This window comes from Schistocerca gregaria, chromosome 9, assembly GCF_023897955.1.
Source record: "Schistocerca gregaria isolate iqSchGreg1 chromosome 9, iqSchGreg1.2, whole genome shotgun sequence".
Lineage (NCBI taxonomy): Eukaryota > Metazoa > Arthropoda > Insecta > Orthoptera > Acrididae > Schistocerca > Schistocerca gregaria.
The window spans coordinates 171936151-171957409 of NC_064928.1; the positions used below are offsets into that span (position 1 = coordinate 171936151).

The 21259-nt window shown below is 39.5% G+C and overlaps 1 protein-coding gene across 1 annotated transcript in view; it reads left to right on the top strand.

The window, feature by feature from the left end:
- Positions 1-21259, top strand: part of LOC126291695 (nuclear factor related to kappa-B-binding protein-like) — a 197994-nt gene that overhangs the window by 72994 nt on the left and 103741 nt on the right. Inside the window, exons 11-14 of the mRNA XM_049985324.1 lie at positions 1265-1495; positions 8677-8810; positions 16010-16267; positions 20235-20618. Coding sequence (XP_049841281.1) covers positions 1265-1495; positions 8677-8810; positions 16010-16267; positions 20235-20618 — 1007 coding nt within the window. The remainder of the gene's footprint in view (positions 1-1264; positions 1496-8676; positions 8811-16009; positions 16268-20234; positions 20619-21259) is intronic.

Sequence of the window (21259 nt, forward strand, 5' to 3'; positions counted from 1 at the left end):
AAGGTAAGGTGTTTACAGTGAGTACGCATCATGAGCTAATTGTTTATACCTTTGTTTAAGAACAGTCATTAACTTTTGATTGATCAGAAATTACATTGAAATAACAGAGTATCTACAAGTAAATTCAACTCAACTATTATTTTACTTTCCCAAAATTCCACTCTTGGCAGTTTTTTAAATTTCATTTGCAAAACAAATAAAAGACATTGACATTGTGAATTACCTGTGAGATTTGTATTTATAGAAATAGTTTTGCTGTTGACAGTCATCGTAAATTAATGCTGATTTTCTGTGTGTTGCTTGCTAACGACAGACTGGTAATAGAATTTAGGATAAATGACTTCATCAAGCATGATTTTCCTAAATACAAGAATTCCTGTATGTGAATGAAAAAACCAATTTTTAAAAATATAATATAATTGGATAGATAAAAAACTACTCACTAAGTGGTGGCAGGAGACGGCACATATAAAAGTATTTTAATTTGGAAGCTTTCGGAGCCAGTGGCTCCTTCTTCCTGCAGAAGGTTTGAAGGGGAAGGAAGAGGGGTGAAAGAAAAGGGCTGCTGAGATTTAGGAAACGGAGAGAGTTCAGTGAAGTTGGCCAGAACACTGGGATCTGACTGACTTTTCCTAACTCTCCCCATTCCCTTAACCTCACCAGTCCTTTTCTATCACTCTCTTCCTTCCCTTTCAACCCTTCTGCCAGAAGAAGGAGCCACTGGCTCCGAAAGCTTGCAAATTTAAATACCTTCATATGTGTGTTTTCCTGCTGCCACTTCCTGTATTTTGACCCGTAGTTTACATTACCTGCCGCAAGTGATTTCTCTAAAGGAATTAGCTTTTAAAACTTGCCTTCCTGTATGCTTAGTGCTATCTTTAGGGTGACTAATTTGTGTAACCTAATAGTTTAATAGTTGTTATGAGTTTCAGAGGAGTACAATATAAGGAAGAAACTTAAACTTTATTCATCTGTATCTCATATCACGAATGAAGTACAACTTTCAGCTCATATTTCTGTTTCAACATTTTATACGTATTTTCGAAGTATGCATTTATTGCAGGAAAAAGTAATATCATTTTACATAGGTGTAGATCTTAATCATAATTTAGATATGATTGCAGATATTTACATCTTTGCCTGTTTTGCAGGTTTTTATAATTTTTATTCTGGCATATGATTGTTTCCAATGAAGTTTGTGACAGTTGAAGCCTACTCTTCACTCGCACCACTTACCATTTGCTCGTGTGTCGCTACCTTACAGTGCGTGACGCGACAGCCCGCCTGCCCAACGGCGAGGGCACGCGCTCCGACATCTGTGAGCTGCTGCGTGACTCTCAGTACTTGGCTCCGATTGCCCAGGAGAACTACCTGCATTCTGTGGTGAGCGGGGCACTCGACCGCCTGCACTACGAGCCGGACCCCTGTGTCAAGTACGACACCAAGCGGAAGATCTGGATATACTTACACCGCGGCCGCTCTGAGCAGGAATTTGGTATGTTTTCGTAAATCTTCATGCCAGAGCTCCACTTGGTGTTGGGAGAAACAGATTTTGCATTTTATGTTTCATGAATATCCCTTCCCCTGTTCAGTGAGTTGTTAGCTTCTCTTCCAAGTTATTCGCTTTGTACCAGAAATTCCCATACAATATTTAAAAGATTTATCACATAGACTGAGCAGTACAATAAGATTATTTACTCACAGTGCTTTTGTTTAGAGGAAAGTATTGTTGTTGGACAAGGAAATACAGAAAAACTTGAACCAACATTTCTACTGTGGATAATGAATGACATCTCTCTTTAAATGTTGGTGATAGAAAGATAATTCCTGAAAGAACTTGACGGTATATAATTACAGGATTTGCGTTGAATATTCTTAGCACATCAAATCGTGTAACTACTAGGGGCAATGCTACGAATCGACATGAAATGGGAAAGTATTAACAAAGGTGAATATAAGACTAAAATTTGTTGGACGAGGAATTTGTGTACAGGATGCTAGTGGGATCAGTTCTGGAGTATTGTTCCTGCGCTTTGAGTCCTTATCAAGTAGGCTACTCAACTGACATGGAACAAATTTAGAGACACACTGCAAGGATCATAATAGAAGTTTGAATAAGTGAAACAAAATGTTAAGATTATGCATTTGTTCTGTGTAGGATGTGGCAACTCTACTTTGAACCTCCACATAGTTGTGCCACAGTGTCAGTCCTAAAGTAATTTTGAACAGAGTGGAGATAATATTTGACTACGAAGGGGCTAACTAAAGATTGTAAGTAAAAGTCATCCACAGAAACGGCCAAGAAAAACTCATGTAATGTTTGTTGCTCGTTTTGTGCCACATCAAAATCAGTGTTGTTCTTTTTTAAGTTGTTACGGTATACCAATGCCTCTACTTTAGTCTTCTTCTTGTGTCTTGTTTATCCCGGCTTCTTGAGATCTCTTGTGAAGAGACACGATACAACATGTTCAGTAGTGGTGTGGGACAATCAATGAAGTTACACAACGGTTATTAATTTAACTTTTGGAACTGACAGTTTATTGGCATTTCTGGAAATAAAATCACTCTCAGGCAGTCAGCAAATTTCCTTTAACAGTTTGTACGTGCAATGGGACTTATTACGTCACAAATCATTCTAATGAATTAATTAATCTGCATTTCACTGTTACTGAGCAACATAATCAACAAGGTGATATGTGTCTCAATTAAAACAGAACCTTGATATTTTGAATACACTTTTGGTTCATTTTTGTCAATATCAGTACGTCTCAAAATTAATTTCCAACTTTGTGCATTAAGTCCAAGCGCATTTGCAACTATTGTATGCGATTCACTGGACAGCTCGATCACGCACTAGTGTATAACGTATTTTCAATTGAGCGCGCAGATTTCAGTTTTCCCTAATGGGCCAAATGACTCTTTTGTAATAACGTAATGTGTCTATCTCACATAAAGTCTGCATGAAACTGGATTTGTCTCCATTCGAGTGAAAATCACAAAAAATAAAATTCACTGTGCAGGCCAGAGAACTGTACACGTGCACTTTTTGCACTGTAAGTAATAACTTGTCTCAGAGTAAAGGCCACACATAAATTCACACTTTTTCATGCCCACAAAATTCAAAACACCTTCATATTAAACAGATAAATTATGTCCTGAAATTACTTATTAACATTTCCCATTCTGAGTAAACTTCAAGAACTTGCATTTCATAATGAATAAAATTTTATCGCGTGAAAGAAACTATTAGTTTGCTAAAACATATTCAGATTACAGTCAACTTGTGTCTAGACGATGATGTCTCAAATCGATACTCGCTTGGAATGAACGAAATACCTGTACTGAAAAATACTGTCCGCTCAGTAATTTAGAGACTTTTATAACAAATTTGGCACCCCTTGCATCGCTACACTGGGAAAAGTGTAGAACAAGCTTCAAAACTGCATTTTGGATCTAGTTTTAACCATTAAGTGAAAGGAAGGGGCTGTTTATGTTATTTTTCACTCTTGTTTCCTACCTGAATCTACATTTACATGGCCGTTCTACATTTCACACTTAAGTGTCTAGCAGAGGCATGGAATCACATGCATACTATATCTCAAACATTCCATTCTAGAATAGCATGTGGGAGAAAATGAATACCTAAATCTTTCCATTCAGTCTCTGATTTCTCTTATTTTATTATGTTGATCAGTTCTGTCTGAGTATGTAGGAGTCAACAAGATGCTGTCACATAATTTTTGAAACAATCTTGTCACAATGAGAAACATCTTTGTCTCAATGATTACCACACAACTCACGTATTGTATCATGACAGTCTTCTTTTTTTTGTGGTACTACAAAATGAATTCCTTCTCACTAAACTTTTTCTGTGTTTTTCGTCAATCCTATATGGTAAGGATTGTGTGCCATGCGGCAGTACGTAGGAAAAGGACGGACAAGTGTTGTACAGGCAGTCTCTTTAGTATGAGCGCATGCTAGAAGGTAACACCTCCAAATTTTTTATGTGAAAATTTTTTATAGCTTTTTAAATCAAACAAATGTTGTTAACATTCTGCATCTTTAATCTTCATATCTACATATTTATTTCTCAACCTAGTCACCCTAGCGACAAATGTGTTTCTTCCAACGAGAGACCAGTCAGTTGATACCATCACTGTAGAAGTTTGGCTTTCTAGAGAGAGCCACAACCTCACCTCTGTCTGCATTGCTTCATCACTATCAAAGTGAAATCCTTGAGAGTGGTCTTTAACTTTTGAGAGCAGAAGATAATCGCATGGGGCCAAGTCAGGACTGTGTGGAGGAAGGTCGATAAGAGTGAATGTATCGTAGCGGATTATTGCAGATGTTGCAACGCTCATGTGTTGACTGGGATTATCATGCTGAAGGAGAGGGTGTTCTGTATGTGGACAAGCTCTTCAAATTAGAAACTCGATTACAGCAGGATGTTTTTCACACACTGACATAGTTACATTATTCACCATCGTGTTGCAAGCTACACTTTGAGACCACTAGTAACAGAGGCCAGCAAATATGTAGACATGAAGAATGTTGTTGTTGTTGTCTTCAGTCCTGAAACTGGTTTGATGCAGCTCTCCATGCTACACTATCCTGTGCAAGCTTCTTCATCTCCCAGTACCTACCGCAACCTACATCCTTCTGAATCTGCTTGGTGTATCCATCTCTTGGTCTCCCTCTATGATTTTTACCCTCCACGGTGCCCTCCAATACTAAATTGGTGATCCCTTGATACCTCAGAACATGTCCTACAACCGATCCCTTCTTCTTGTCAAGTTATGCCACAAACTCCTCTTCTCCACAATCCTATTCAATACTTCCTCATTAGTTATGTGATCTACCAGCTAATCTTCAGCATTCTTCTGTAGCACCACATTTCGAAAGCTTCTATTCTCTTCTTGTCCAAACTATTTATCGTTCATGTTTCACTTCCATACATGGCTACACTCCATACAAATACTTTCAGAAAAGACTTCCTGACACTTAAATCAATACTCTATGTTAACAAATTTCTCTTCTTCAGAAATGCTTTCTGTGCCATTGCCAGTCTACATTTTATATCCTCTCTACTTCGACCATCATTCGTTATTTTGCTCCCCAAATAGCAAAACTCCTTTACTTCTTTAAGTGACTCATTTCCTAATCTAATTCCCTAAGCATCACCTGATTTAATTCGACTACATTCCATTATCCTCATTTTGCTTTTGTTGATGTTCATCTTATACCCTCCTTTCAAGATACTGTCCCTTCCGTTCAACTGCTCTTCCAAGTCCTTTGCTGTCTCTGACAGAATTACAATGTCACCGACAAACCTCAAAGTTTTTATTACTTCTCCATGGATTTTAATACCTACTCTGAATTTTTCTTTTGTTTCCTTCACTGCTTGCTCAATATACAGATTGAATAACATCGGGGAGAGGCTACAACCCTGTCTCACTCCCTTCCCAACCACTGCTTCCCTTTCATGTCCCTCAACTCTTATAACTGCCATCTGGTTTCTGTACAAATTGTAAATAGCCTTTCGCTCCCTGTATTTTACCCCTGCCACCTTCAGAATTTGAAAGAGGGTATTCCAGTCAACATTGTCAAAAGCTTTCTCTAAGTCTACAAATGCTAGAAACGTAGGTTTCCCTTTCCTTAATCTTTCTTCTAAGATAAGTCGTAGGGTCAGTATTGTCTCAGGTGTTCCAACATTTATACTGAATCCAAACTGATCTTCCCCGAGGCCAGCTTCTACCAGTTTTTCCATTCGTCTGTAAAGTATTCGAGTTAGTATTTTGCAGCTGTGACTTATTAAACTGATAGTTCGGTAATTTTCACATCTGTCAACACCTGCTTTCTTTGGGATTGGAATTACTACATTCTTCTTGAAGTCTGAGGGAATTTCGCCTGTCTCATACATCTTACTCAGCAGATGGTAGAGTTATGTAAGGCCTAGCTGTCCCAAGGCTGTCAGTAGTTGTAATGGAATGTTGTCTACTAACGGAGCTTTGTTGCGACTCAGGTCTTTCAGTGCTATGTCAAACTCTTCACGCAGTATCATATCTCCCATTTCATCTTCATCTACCTCCTCTTCCATTTCCATAATATTGTCCTCAAGTACATCGCCCTTGTATAGACCCTCTATATACTCCTTCCACCTTTCTGCTTTAACTTCTTTGCTTAGAACTGAGTTTCCATCTGAGCTCTTGATATTCATGCAAGTGGCTCTCTTTTCTCCAAAGGTCTCTTTAATTTTCCTGTAGGCAGTATCTATCTTACCCCTAGTGAGATAAGCCTCTACATCCTTACATTTGTCCTCTAGCCATCCCTGTTCAGCCCTTTTTGCACTTCCTGTGGATCTCATTTTTGAGTCGTTTGTATTCCTTTTTGCCAGCTTCACTTACTGCATTTTAGCATTTTCTCCTTTCATCAAGTAAATTCAGTATCTTTTCTGTTACCCAAGGATTTCTACTAGCCCTTGTCTTTTTACCTACTTGATCCTCTGCTGCCTTCACTACTTCATCCCTCAAAGCTACCCATTCTTCTTCTACTGTATTTACTTCCCCCATTCCTAACAATTGTTCCCTTATGCTCTCCCTGCAACTCTGTACAACCTCTGGTTCTTTCAGTTTATCTAGGTCCCATCTCCTTAAATTCCCACCTATTTGCAGTTTCTTCAGTTTTAATCTACAGGTCATAACCAATAGATTGTGGTCAGAGCCCACATCTGCCCCTGGAAATGTCTTACAATTTAAAACCTGGTTCCTAAATCTCTGTCTTAGAATTATACAATCTATCTGATACCTTTTAGTATCTCCAGGGTTCTTCCATGTATACAACCTTCTTTCATGATTCTTAAACCAAATGTTAACTATGACTAAGTTATGCTCTGTGCAAAATTCTACCAGGCGGCTTCCTCTTTCATTTCTTAGCCCCAGTCCATATTCACCTACTACGTTTTCTTCTCTCCCTTTTCCTACACTCGAATTCCAGTCACCCATGACTATTAAATTTTCGTCTCCCTTCACTATCTGAATAATTTCTTTTATTTCGTCATACATTTCTTCAATTTCTTCGTCATCTGCAGAGCTAGTTGGCATATAAACTTGTACTACTGTAGTAGGTGTGGGCTTCGTATCTATCTTGGCCACAATAATGCGTTCACTATGCTGTTTGTAGTAGCATACCCTCATTCCTATTTTCCTATTCATTATTAAACCTACTCCTGCATTACCCGTATTTGATTTTGTGTTTATAACCCTGTAGTCACCTGACCAGAAGTCTTGTTCCTCCTGCCACCGAACTTCACTAATTCCCACTATATCTAACTTTAACCTGTCCATTTCCCTTTTTAAATTTTCTAACCTACCTGCCCGATTAAGGGATCTGACATTCCACGCTCCAATCCGTAGAACGCCAGTTTTCTTTCTCCTGATAACGACATCCTCTTGAGTAGTCCCCGCCCGGAGATCTGAATGGGGGACTATTTTACCTCTGGAATATTTTACCCAAGAGGACGCCATCATCATTTAATCATACAGTGAAGTTGCATACTCTCGGGAAAAATTAGGGCCGTAGTTTCCCCTTGCTTTCAGCCGTTCGTAGTACCAGCATAGCAAGGCCGTTTTGGTTATTGTTCCAAGGCCAGATCAGTCAATCATCCAGACTGTTACCCTTGCAACTACTGAAAAGGCTGCTGCCCCTCTTCAGGAACTACACGTTTGTCTGACCTCTCAACAGATACCCCTCCGTTGTGGTTGTACCTATAGTACGGCTATCTGTATCGGTGAGGCACGCAAGCCTCCCCACCACGGCAAGGTCCATGGTTCATGAAGAATAAAGATGTAGAATGTATATAATCTTCATTTTATTTAAAAATCTTTGAGTGTTCATGTAAAAAATTCGAAGGGCTTAACTTCCAGCATACCCTTGTTGGTTTGTTGCATCTTCTAACTCTTCTGTAAATAAAACACAGCCTTTCCCACAAAATTTTCTATGTGATGGTTCCAATTTAAGTTGTTTGTATCTGTAATCTCTACGTATTTTGTTGTATTAACTAGTGTGGAGGACCTCATACTTTTTTTTTCTGTTTAGTGTTAATTGCCACTTTTTGCACCATGCAGATATATTTTCTAAATCATAATTATTTTGGCCTTCTGATGATTTTACTAGTTGCAGCAGCATCACCTGAAAATATTTGAGTGCCGCTTATCAATATCTAGATTAAGAATAGCAGAGGGCCTATAACACCTCCTTGTCAAACTTAGGCATCAATTTAGTTTAGCTACATGACTTCCTGTCAGTTACTACAAGCTGTGACCTTTCTGAATGGAAATCATGACCCTAGCCACACAATTGAATCTTTACTCCCTAGGCACATAATTTAATTAAAATCCACTTATGAGGAATGGTTCAAAAGCCTCCTAGAAATGTAAAAATATCGAAGCAACTTGAGATTTTCGACTGACAGCACTCAGTACTTCATGCGAATGAAGAGTCAGTTGTGTTTGACAAGAACAATATTTTCAGAATCCCAGATAGTTATGTGTCAATAGATCATTTCCTTGTGTCTGCTGCAGACTCAGAGTTTTCTTCATAGGGAATTGTCAATTGTAATTTGAGTTAATCTGCCTGTAAGGAGAAGGCAGATCATTTGAGATAATATTTCTTTTGCAGAGAGACTCCACCAGCAACAACAAGGTGTGACGAAGGCTAAGAAGCCCCTCGGACCACGTAAGCCCGGTGGGCGGCGCCCAAGGCAAGAATCTCAGCAAGGGGGTGTGCTGGCCAGCGTCACTTCTGGAGAGCAGGTGAGTCTCTGGCAGTTGTGATCTCCTTACTACAAATGACCTTACTAAATTTGAGGATAAGATGAAAGCTTCCAGTCCAGGCAGTGAATGAGTGTCCCTAGAATGAATATTTTACTCTGCAGTGTAGTGCGTATGTTGTTTTTGATGCCTTTCCTATCTTGCATGCAAACAGAGTGAAAGAAAACAACCACATGTGTGTGTGTGTGTGTGTGTGTGTGTGTGTGTGTGTGTGTGTGTCTGCACGAGCACTCATTTCCCTTGTCTCGTGTTCGAGGTCCTTACACTAAATGTGTGTTGGTGGCAGTAGAATTTTTCTGAAGTCATCTGTAAGTGTCAGTTGCCTAAATTTTTTCATTAGGTATGTCTCTCTCATTCCAGAGATTCCCATTTCAGTTCACAGAACATTTTCATCATACTCAGATGTTGATCGAAGATGTCTTTCCTTAATCTGGACTGGTGGGGTTTCCAAACACTCGAGCATTATTCAAGAATGGGTCACACTAGTGTTTTATTAATGGTCTACTTTACAGATTAGCTACTCTTTCCTAAAATTCTTGCAGTAAAGCTAAACTGACCATTTGTCTTCTCTACTACATCCTTTTGTGCTCGTTCCAGGTCCAATCACTTTGCAACGTTACGCCTAGATATTTAATCAATGTGACTGTTTTAAGCAGCACACCACTAACACTGTAACAATATGGATTTGTTTTTCCTATTCATTTGCATTAACTCACATTTCTCTAATTTGAGCTAGAGGATATTCATCACACCAACTATAAATTTTGCCCAGGTCATCTTGTACCCTCCTACAGTCACGCAAAAATGGCACCCTTCTGTACAGCAAAGCATAATTAACTAACAGCGTCAGCTTGCTGCTCACCCAGTCCATCATATCATTTACATATATGTAGCAAACAAGAGTGGTCCTCTCACACTTCTCAGGGGCACTCCTGATGATGCTCCTTTCAATCACCGTCAGGGACAAAGTACTGGATTCTATTACCTAAGAAGCCTTGAGCCACTAACATATGTGGAACCTGTTCCGTACACTCAGACCATTAACAGCCTGCAGTGGGACACCGTATCTAACACTTGTCAGAAATCTAGGAATATGAAATCTGCCTGTTTCCCTTAATCCACAGTGCAGGATATCGTGTGAGAAAAGGGCAAGCTGATTTTCGAATGAGCAATCCTTTCAAAATCCGTGATGATTTGTGGACAGAAGCTTTTCTGTCTCAAGAAAATTTATGTTCTTACTTAGAATATGCTCAGCTTTTCTGTCTCAAGAAAATTTATGTTCTTACTTAGAATATGCTCAGTAATTCTGCAGCAAAGTGATGTTAAGGATATTATCTGTAGTTCTTTGCATCTGTTCTCTTACCATTCTTATATATGGGAGTCACCTGCACTTTCTTCCATTTCCTCGAAACTTTGTGCCGGGTAAGAGATTGGTGGTACGTGTGAGCTAAGTAAATGGCCAGGTTCCTGGAACATTATAACCATGTTTCACAGTGCTTCTCACTGCCATAACTCTGCCTTACAAGGCCGTGCGCTTAGCAACTGAGCTATTTGTGCACAACTCATGTTCAGGCTTTAGTTGTGCTTTAATGAGAGAACACTGTGATGGGAACTACTTGCAATCAAGATTTGGAGGCTGTCACTTCGGAAGAGGCCAAGACGACAACAGCAATATTTGTAAAGCTGGAAGAATACGTGACTAGTTTTCTAAAGATCCCCACCCGTTTGCATTTTGATTGGCTTGCTAAGTCACCTGACTTGAACCCCATACAAAATCTGTGGTAGGTGTTGGAACAGTGGATAAAATGCTGACACCAGTATCTCCGCAATTTGTTAGTTCTGTGCTATCATTTCCTCAGTGAGTGGCTTAACCTCGATGCGACGTGGACAATATTGTGGACCCAATTCCCAACAGAACCCAGATGGTTATTAAGTCCAGGAGCAGAGTTAGATGGTATTAAGTGATGTCAATGTAACCATATATGGAAGTGAAATGTGGACAATAAACAATAGAGAATTGGGGGGGGGGAGGGGGGGTTATGGCACAACTTGACTGAATGGAGGGAAGGAGTGAAAGCACACATCCCAAGACATCAAGGAGTTGTCATTTTGGTATTGGAGGGAAGTGTGGGAGGTAAAAACTGTAAAGAGAGGCCAAGTCTTGACTACAGAAAGCAGATTCAAATGATATTAGCCATGCAGAGATGAAGGAGCTTGCACAGGATAGAAATCACAAAAGTCATTGGAAAGCCATATGCACATATCCAGATGGTGGTAGTATTGCATACACAATGTATAAAAGGGCAGTGCATTGGCAGAGCTGTCATTTTTACTGAGGTGATTCATATGAAACAGTTTCCAACTTGATTATGGTTGCACGATGGGAACTAACAGACTTGAAACCTAGAATGGTAGTTGGAGCTGGACACATGGGACATTCCATTTCAGAAATCATTTGGAAATTCAATATTCTGAGGTCCATAGTGTCTAAAGTATGCTGAGAATACAACATTTTAGGTATTACCTCTCACCAACAACAACAACACAGTTATTCACGACCGAGAGCAGCAGCATTTGCTTAGTGTTGTCAGTGCTAACAGGCAAGCAGCACTGCGTGAAATAATCACAGAAATCAGTGTGGGATGTACAACAAGCGTACCAGTTAGGACATTGTGGTGAAATAGGACATTGTGGTGAAAGAGGACATTGTGGGGAAATTTGGTGTTATTGGGCTAAGGCAGCAGATGACCAATATGAGTGCCTGTGCTAACAGCTCGATATCATCTGCAGCATCTCTCCTGGAATTGCTACCGTATCAGTTGCCTCTAGACAACTGGAAAACTGAGGCTTGGTCAGTTGAGTCCTAATTTCATTTGGCAAGAGCTGATGGTAGGGTTTGAGTGTGGTGCAGACCCCTTGAAACCACGGACTGAAGTTGTCAACGAGGCACTGTGCGAGCTGGTGGTGGCTACATAACGCTGTGGGCTTTGTTTACACGGAGTAGACTGGGTCCTCTGGTCTGATGGAACTGATCACTGACTGGAAATATTTATGTATGGCTACTTGGAGACCATTGCAGCCACTTGCGGATTTCATGTTCCCAAACAATGATGTAATTTTTATGGATGACAGTGCGCCGTGTCACCATCCACAGTTGTTCACGATTGGTTGGAAGAACAGTCTGGACAGTATGAGCGAATGGTTCGGCCACTCAGATTGCCTGACATGTATCCCATCAAACATTTATGTCCTTAAATGTCAGTTTGTGTGTAAAATCATGCGTTCTCAACACTTTCCCAATTATGGATGACTGTAGAGGCAACATGGTTCAGTATTTCTACAGGGGACTTCGAACAACTTGTTGAGTCCGTGCCATGTTAAGTTGCTCCATTACACCAGGCAAAAGGAGGTCCAATGCGATATTAGAAGGTATCCCATGACTCTTGCCACCTCAGTGTAATCCTGTTGAACTTGCAGCTCTTTTCACAAAGCAGAGGTCAACTGCGACCATGTGATCTATTCTGAATCTATTGCTTAAGATTAAAACTTCTTTGGAAAACAATAACCTAAATTTCTTTATAATAATGGTTGGTTTTGATGTAACATAGCAGAGACATTCACTACAACATAAGATTGATTGAAATTATCTGCCCCATTATGTATCAATCTTTATACTTATATCTTCTTTATCAGCAGTATTTGTGTGGTTCAGCTTCTTGTATTTACTTTCTGTGTTAGAATTATACCTAACTTTGCTTACATGTTTAGGAAGTCACAATCTTTTTGAAAAGCCCTTTCAAGCAATGGGTACATTTCAGTCAAAGCACAAGGTCAATGTACCTCAATTCTTATAATTACTTTTACTTGAAACACAATGTTTCAATTACTGTATTTACTCAAATTTAAGCTGCACCTGAAAAATGAGACTCAAAATCAAGGAAAAAAAATTTCCCAAATCTAAGCCGCACCTGAAATTTGAGACTCGAAAGTCAAGGGGGGAGAAAAGTTTTAGATCGCACCTCCAAATTGAAACGAAGTTGGTCCATTGTAATATGAGACACAATTTAGGTTGAATGAATAACAATACAGCTACAGGAGTTTGGTTCGAGTCGTAAGCTTAGCAGTTAAGCTTTACCAGGTAGCCATTGCTATGCATCAGGCACTCCATCCGTATTTATACGGGTACCCTTCCTTTTTCACGTGCTTCATCTGGTTTGAATTGATTGCTTATTTTTCTTTGATCTGATAAGTGCCATTCTCTTTGTTATAGGTGTTAAAATCACTCTAAGCCGAAAATGCATTACTGTACTGCGCCATGCATTGTTTGTCGCATTCTGATAATGAGTGTTTACAGCCTGTCGCCGCTTGTGGCATGGCTTGCTTTTGCGAACACTACCACGGCTTACAATAAAAAAAAAGAGGGAAATTGTCTCATTAGCGAAACAATGGCAAGAGACTGCTATTTGTTGTTACTTACACTGCTGCTTTCTTTGATAATGATCAACAAGAACCAAATAATAGCCTGCATATGATAGAAGATGTTGTGAACGAGAGTGTAGCGAAAATTTTTCTCCATTTAAAAATCTTTGCAGATGCCTCTTTAGTACATTACATTCTGCACAGAAACTAGAGTCATCTTAGATTTAAATATCTAGTCAATTGCCGTGCTTCATTTCTGAGTGTATCACTATTAGGCATAAGAATAATACGAATAAAACCATGACATGATATGTGTATTCTTTTTCGTTTGCTGTTGTCTCACTCTAGTTTCGTAGTTTATTAGGCAGACAGGATTTAAATGAGATAGCAGCAAACACGAAAGAATACATGGCAAAGTGTTTATATTCATATTATTCTTATGGAGAGGGGAAGACTGCATGTGATTCACAATTCATAAAAGTTCCTATTAGCAACCATCTCTTCTCACAGATAGGAAAAAATTCAAAACGTAGAGTTGGGCATATTGATAAACATCCCAAACAGTCTTGCCAGTCGCATTTTCGTAGTACATTGAAATGCTGCTACATTCGAAGATGAACAATATGGAATTTGTATTTACTTCGTTGGATCATGTATGAAAATGTAGTGGTTGAAACTCGGGGCAGAGAAAAAAGCTCGTCTTCCATCTTTTTTTAATTTATTTTTGGCGCCAGTATTTATCTTTGAGCCTGCAAAGCATGCCTGTGTAGCACTACATATATTCGACGGCAGAAGTTAGTTGTGGTGGCACCTACCAACATTTTTCAGAACTTCCGCTTACTTTGCACTCGATTCTAAGCCACAGGTGGTTTATTGGATTACAAAAACAGGAAAAAAAGTGCGACTTAGATTTGAGTAAATACGGTACTGTTAATTTACTAAAGCATTAATAAAGACACAGGGATAACTTTTGTAATAATTTGGCTGGATAAAATCGGATTCCTGTTTCATATTTCTCTGGCTAAACAGATAAATGCGATGATAACAACATACTGTTTTAGTTCTATTTTTACTTTTACTAGTGATTGTTGTTTTTGTATGTTCTTAGATCTTCCACCCCCCTTTCAACATGGTTCACTCAATATGTTATAAACACAAGTTGCATGCAAATAGAACCAGAAGTTTGTGGGGGCCTCTGAATGTTGCTCAGATGTGCTGAATTAAACCAGGAGATTGATGTCGCAAGCCATTGGAATAAGCCGGCAGACTCAATGGAGGAGAGCACCTCAGCAGGTGTGCTAACACTCTTAAAACAACATCGACAAGTGCAACTAGCAGGTGCTTTGACAGCCACAAATGTGCATGTTTTCAAGATCGTGTTGCATTGTTTTTACCTAGGCTGAAGGTGTCAATACTGAAAGAAGGAGCTATTTCAGTGCATCCCATTCATGCTATGGTCTTTGCATTGAATAATAATAAAAGTTTCTTTTTTATGTTATGGATAGGTGGCTTCTTTACTCATAGAGGAGGTATTAAATTGCAGAAAGGGATAATGAAAAGTCTGCTAAATATTTTAAGTTTTTGGGCAAAAAAGTCCTCCAGAAGTAGAAAATACACACATTCACACAAGTGCAACTCACACTCCCTTGGCCATTTATTGTTATTCCGTCCAGGATTTTTCGTTGTTTGATTTTACTCAAAGCCCTTGTTTTTATAAAGTTAAGGTCACGTCAAATATACAGGGTGTCGCAGAAATGTTGTGATAATCTTCAAGGGGTTTTAGAGTGTGTCTTGAGGAACAATTCCAGGAAAGGAACCCGTATCCAGAAACATCATCCAATGATGCTACAGAGTTCGTTAGTTATAGACACCGGCACATGCCACTAGGCCATCCCCTGAGCAGCAAACATGACTTTGTACACTGATGAATCACTGGTGGAATGTCTCGCAGTGTTGTTTGTTATTCAGTGGTTGCGACTGAGAGCCACGATTGCCAGTGGGGAAGGTTGAGCTAGCTGCTGCATATAGAGGCCTTGTCTCACATGAATGCGATGCTCTGTTATCTTGGTGGGTGACACTTTTGGGCCACAGTTTGCATACAAAGTTTATTTTTCTCCTATATACCAATAAACAGTGAAGATTTTAGGGCAGTTCCAGGAGAAGAATACGCTACAGATGGAAACCCCGGTCTGAAAAATCATCCACCAAGGCAACAAAGTATTGCACACATACAAGACAAGACCGATCGACACAGCAGCTCGTTCGTCATCCCAACCGATGATCGTGGCAATCAGTCACAAACACTGAATAACAAATAAAATTGCGAGACATTCCACCTATGGTCCGTCAGTGTACAAAGTCACGTTTGATGCAGCACAGTGGGCTAGTGACAGGCACTGGCACCTAATACTTAAATGCTCTGTAGCATCATTGAATGACATTTCCGGACACAGGTTTCTGTCATTGATTTGTTCCTCAAGACAACCTCTCATAGTTTGTCACAACACTTCAGGCACACCTTGTATACCCACGGACTTTGGATTCTCATGTTAATGGCATTTAAAACAAACTATAGGTAGAGCTCATGCTGCACTGAATCAGCCTGTGGGCTGGAGACCACAGCAACAGCAGCAGCACCGACAATTATAAGCTGTTGTTTCTTCTTATGTTCTCAGTTAATTGTGTTTGAGCATTTATTCAATACAGAAAATCGTAATTTAACACAGCATTTGAATTACTTGATGACAAAAACGGTTTCACAGGTACATTCTGTGTCCGAATCAGCTACTGGCTCATCTCAGTTGCAGTCGACCACGACAGCGTCCTCTGCGGGTGGCGCAGCTCAGCAGGTGGTGGTCACTACCGCGCCAGGGAAGGGCCTGCCAGTGGTTGGTGCTGTGGCAGGGGGACGTGGTGGGCGCTCGAGTGTGCACCAGCAGATCAGGGTTGCCGGGAGTAGTGCGGGCACCGCCATCCACAACCTGCAGGTGACTACTTCGGCTGGCCAGCAAACAATACAGGTAACACTGACTTATGAGTCGCCCCCTTCAATTCCTTGATATGTGCAGGATTTGATGCTCAATGATTGGATATCATTTCCGAGAACTAACTTGAAAAAACCTCCTTTGAATTTTGGAAGACTTCTGACCAGTGCGAAGTACAAAGTATTTCTAGTTAATTAACATAGTCCCCATTAGCTGAGTGAATAGTATGTGCTTGTGGAAATGACATCATGTAACAACCTAAGTTGTTTCTTTATTGTGTGACCAGTTTCGGTCAAAGACCATTATGCAGCATCTGTTGTACACACATCATGTATACAGGAAATTTTCAGATGAAAAGGGTGGTTGAATTCTAGTAAAAATACAAATAATACTTACAGATTAAAGTTGTGCACCATTAACTCAATAATAAAGTTATAAATAAGCTCCTTTTTGCAGATGATCAGATATTCATAATGGTCTAGGAAGATGAATTACAGAGAGCAGTTTGATTTTTGCACGAGGTAGCCAATGATTGTAATATGATAATATCTAAAGATCAAACTAAGACAGTGATATTCGACAGTAAGGACCATTTAAGAGCAAAAATAATACTTTTTGATAAACTGCTAGAACAAAGAAATACTTCTAAAACCTGTGAGGTCTTGTGTATTTTGTCCAGTGATCAAAAATACAAATTCCAAAAACTTCAACAGTTGGTAGGTACTATAATTTACACTCTCCTCAAATAATGTAGGGAACAGATGACACTAAAATTTTATTATGTGATAGCAGTACCAGTTCTAATGTACGAGTCAGAGACACTGACTCTAACTGCCATCCGAGAGAGGAGGATTCATAGAGCACAAATAAGACATCTGAAATCACTCGCTGGGTACATACTCATAGACTGGATAAAGAATAGTGAAATTAGATATGAACTGACCACTAAAAGCCTATTTCAGAAAATATAGGAATGTGGAAAGAAACGGCGTAAGCATACTGAAGGGATGTTAGATGAATGGCTACTTAAATAAATATACAAATGTGCACCTCAAGGGAAAATAACTGTTGGGCATTGGAAGTAGAGATGGAAATACTAGCTGCAGTTTACTTGAAATTGGAGCAGGCAAAGATGACTTGAAACTGGAGCAAGCAAAGATGCCTGAACCAAAACTAGATATGACAATAATAATTAAAGCTGTGGATCACAATTAAGGATGGGGGTGTTTTACATGGAATCATGAAGTTGCTTATTTTATTCTTGTATTTAACATCTTTTTTCCTTACTTTTATTTAAATTTGTATTTATTATCAAATGAAACATCAGTTAAGTAACATTAAATCACAGTTTTTAATGAAAGTAACACATTTTTATTTTTATCACAGGTCATATGAAAATAAATTAAAAGTTAACACAGACATATGAAATGCCTTTTAGTTAAATGAAAAGAAATATATACATTAGTAATACTGTACGATCTCTGGAAATAAAATAACATTTTAATTTTTATTTGTTGTGAATACTTGTATTTTCAGGTGACAAATAATTATAACTAAAAAGATATTACTTGTATTAAAATATTCTGATTAAATATTTGTTCATTAACATTTCCGTTTATTAATGAATATTGAGTTCAAATAAAATCATAAAAAATGCATTGCCAATGATATTGGAACAGGTGACTTTACGATTAGGAGATGTTTGTGTTCTTCACTCCAGTGTTAGTAAGTCAGAAATATTTTACACTTGACAACACTCGGAAATCTTCCAACCTTTAAATACAGTTTTTCGGACTGTTCACTCATACTTCTCTAGAAAACTTGATGTGCGAGCTCCGAGCTTCAGCTCACTAATATAAAGAAAATCAAATCAGAGGGGCATTCTGAAGGTCCTGATGTTAGTGAAATAAGTCAGTAAGTTCAGGTTTTATTCACTTTAGGGTTTTTCAGTTGGGCCTCAGTGTTGATGACATGTGTCGTAGAATGTGCCGTAGTTTATCATGAACTTATTAGAAGAAAAAATGACCAGTATCACCTTTGGGATTTATCCAGCAACATGACACAAAATATATGTTATATACTTCTATTTGTTGGGATTTCAGGATCCAAACAGCAGTATGGAATACAGCAAAATTTTACATTATGCCATCTTTGTGCTGAATGGCATAACACCATACATTTGCAGATATTAGACACTATATATACAGTGAGAAATGGCAGTCCATTTGAGGGTCTAGGTACCATACGAGTACTGACAGTAGACTGCATTAAAGACTGAGCCAAAATTTCATGAGTATATGGCAAATGACCGGCATCTTTTATGCTAATGAACTGAAGACAAACAATAGACTTTGTTAACATAATTCATGCTGAATATCTGTTTGCTGTTATTTTCTAGTACTTACTGTCAGCAACCTAATTATTTATTGTCTTTGATGTAATTATGTACTGTATCCATTTTGTAGCATTTTATTTTACTTAAATTATCTACATTTGCAACTGTACTCTGCAAACTACTGTTAAATGCATGATAAAGGGTATACCTGCTGTAACAGTTATTAATGGCTTTTTCCTGTTCCATTCGCATATGGAGCAACAGAAAGTGCTTGTTCTGATCTTGTCCTCACAATCCCTCCGTGAGCGATACATAAGGGATTGTAGTATATTCTTAGCTTCATCATCTAAAGTTGGTTCTTGAAACTTTATAAGTAGACTTTCTCAGCATTGTTTGCACCTATCTTCAAATGTCTACCTGTTCAGTTCTTTCAGCATCTCTGTGACACTCTCCCATGGGTCAGACAAACCTGTAAACATTTGTGCTGCCCTTCTCTGTATATGTTCAATATCCCCTGTTAGTCCTATTTGGTATGGATCCCATACATTTCAGCAATACTCTAAGTTGGCCAGAATGAGTGATTTGTAAGCAGTCTTACTTGCAGACTGATTACATTTCCCTAGTATTCTACCAGTGAACTGCAGTCTGCTGCCTGCTTTATCTATGACTGAGCCCATCTGATCATTCCATTTCATACCCCTACAATGTGTTACATCCAGGTAGTTGTACGAGTTGGCTGACTCCAAGAGTGACATGTTCATATTGCGGTCATGTGTGTTTATTGCAGTCATGTGTGTTTATTACAGTCATGTGTGTTTATTGCAGTCATGTGTGTTTATTGCGAAGTGTTCAATTTTACATTTCTAAACATTTAAAGCAGGTTTCCACCTTTGCACTACTTTGAAATTTTATCAAGATCTGACTGAATATTTGTGCAGTTTTTTTCAGACAGTATGTTATTATGGACAACCTCATCCTCTACAAAAATTCTGAGGTTACTGTTAATATCGTCTGCAGTGTCATTAATATACAACATGAACAGCAAGTGTCCCAACAAACTTCCCCATGGCACAACTGAAATGACTTCTTTACTTGTTAATGATTCTGCAACCCAGATAACATGCTGCTTCCCTCCTACTAAGAAATCCTCGCTCCATTCACAAATTCCACTTAATACCCCACATGAACATACTTTTGATAAGAGGCATACGTGGAGCAATATGTTTTTTGGAAATTGAGAAATACTGCACGCGCTTGACTGCAGAATCTGTGCTGGTTGGCATGGAGGTCATTCTTCTTGAGATACTTCATTACATTTGAGCTCAGAGTATGTTGCAAGATTCTAGAACGAATGGACATCAAAGATATTCTACTGTAGTTTTGTGGAGCACTTCTGCTACCCTTCTTGTAGTAGGTGTGAACTTCACTTTCTTCCAGCTACTGAGATTCACAACTTAGTGTCTCCGTGTAAGCTAGGCTTAATATGAACACGAGTTTAGCATTGATTATCAATCAGCATTTCAAGAATTTGTGAGAAGCGTTCTGAGATGCTCGCATCACTATAGTTTTTGTGCTTATTGGTAGTGTGTTCATTAACTTTCACAGACAATCTGTTTTGTAATTACTTGTACTTGTCGTGTATTTGTTTACCTGGCCTCCCACTCACAGGTAACAACTTCGCAGAACCTGCTGCCTGCCGCGGGAAAATCCCTACTCGCAGTTTCCAATCCCGGGGTGGGCTCCATGCGCGGCACATCACTCGCACAGTCTGTGGCTGCCTCCAACGTAGTGACGGCGACCTCAGCAGCGACTAGTCTGCCCGCATCTTCCCAGCAGCAGCAGGTGGTGAAGACGGTGACGCTGACGGCACAGCAAGTGCAGGCAGTCGCATCTGCGAGGGCGGCAGCGGCTGCTGTGACAGTGACTGCACCGACCACAACCGTAGGCGCCACTTCGCTCAGGATGGTGGGTACTGCTGGAGCTGTGACCCGTGGCGCCAAAGGGGGCAAAGCTGGCAAAGGTCAGGGCCGAGAGAGGGTGCGCAGGACGCAGGTAATTCACAGTTTGTGTGTGTGATGAAAGTGTACCAGGTGACGTGTGTGAGTGAGTGGGCCTCAGTACCGCCCAAGTGCTGTGGCAGATGCAGGCTGGATGATTAGTTCTGAGTTAGCTTGTCGCATTCTAAGGCTGAGAATGTAGTTTATACAAAAGGCACATTTGTAGTTGCTGATGAAACCTTTAATTAACAATGTTGCTTCTGATTGCCAATAGCCATTGCACGAGCACTAAGAAATCCTAAGGCATTTTAATGGGCAGTGTTGCTCTTAGTCATCCACTGACTACACACCGTTGGCAGAACTTTTCATCAAAGCATAGTATTTTGTTGCCATATGGTTTGTGTATGGCAGATTGCATGAAAACTGTGAGTTGCCATATGACATGTGTTACAAGCTGCTTCCACTGTTTTTTCTTGGGGCCCTGGGTTTGATTCCTGGCTGGGTCAGAGATTTTCTCTGTTTGGGGACTGGGTCATCGTTATCATCATCCGCAGCAGCAGCAGGAGCAATGCACAATTTTCTGGAATGATGTCAGGTAGAAAGACTCGCACTATGCAGCTGAACTAGGGGTTTGTCAACCAGTGACGACATTTGATCATCTCATTTGCACGAAGAACTTCACAAAGGCTTTGTTAG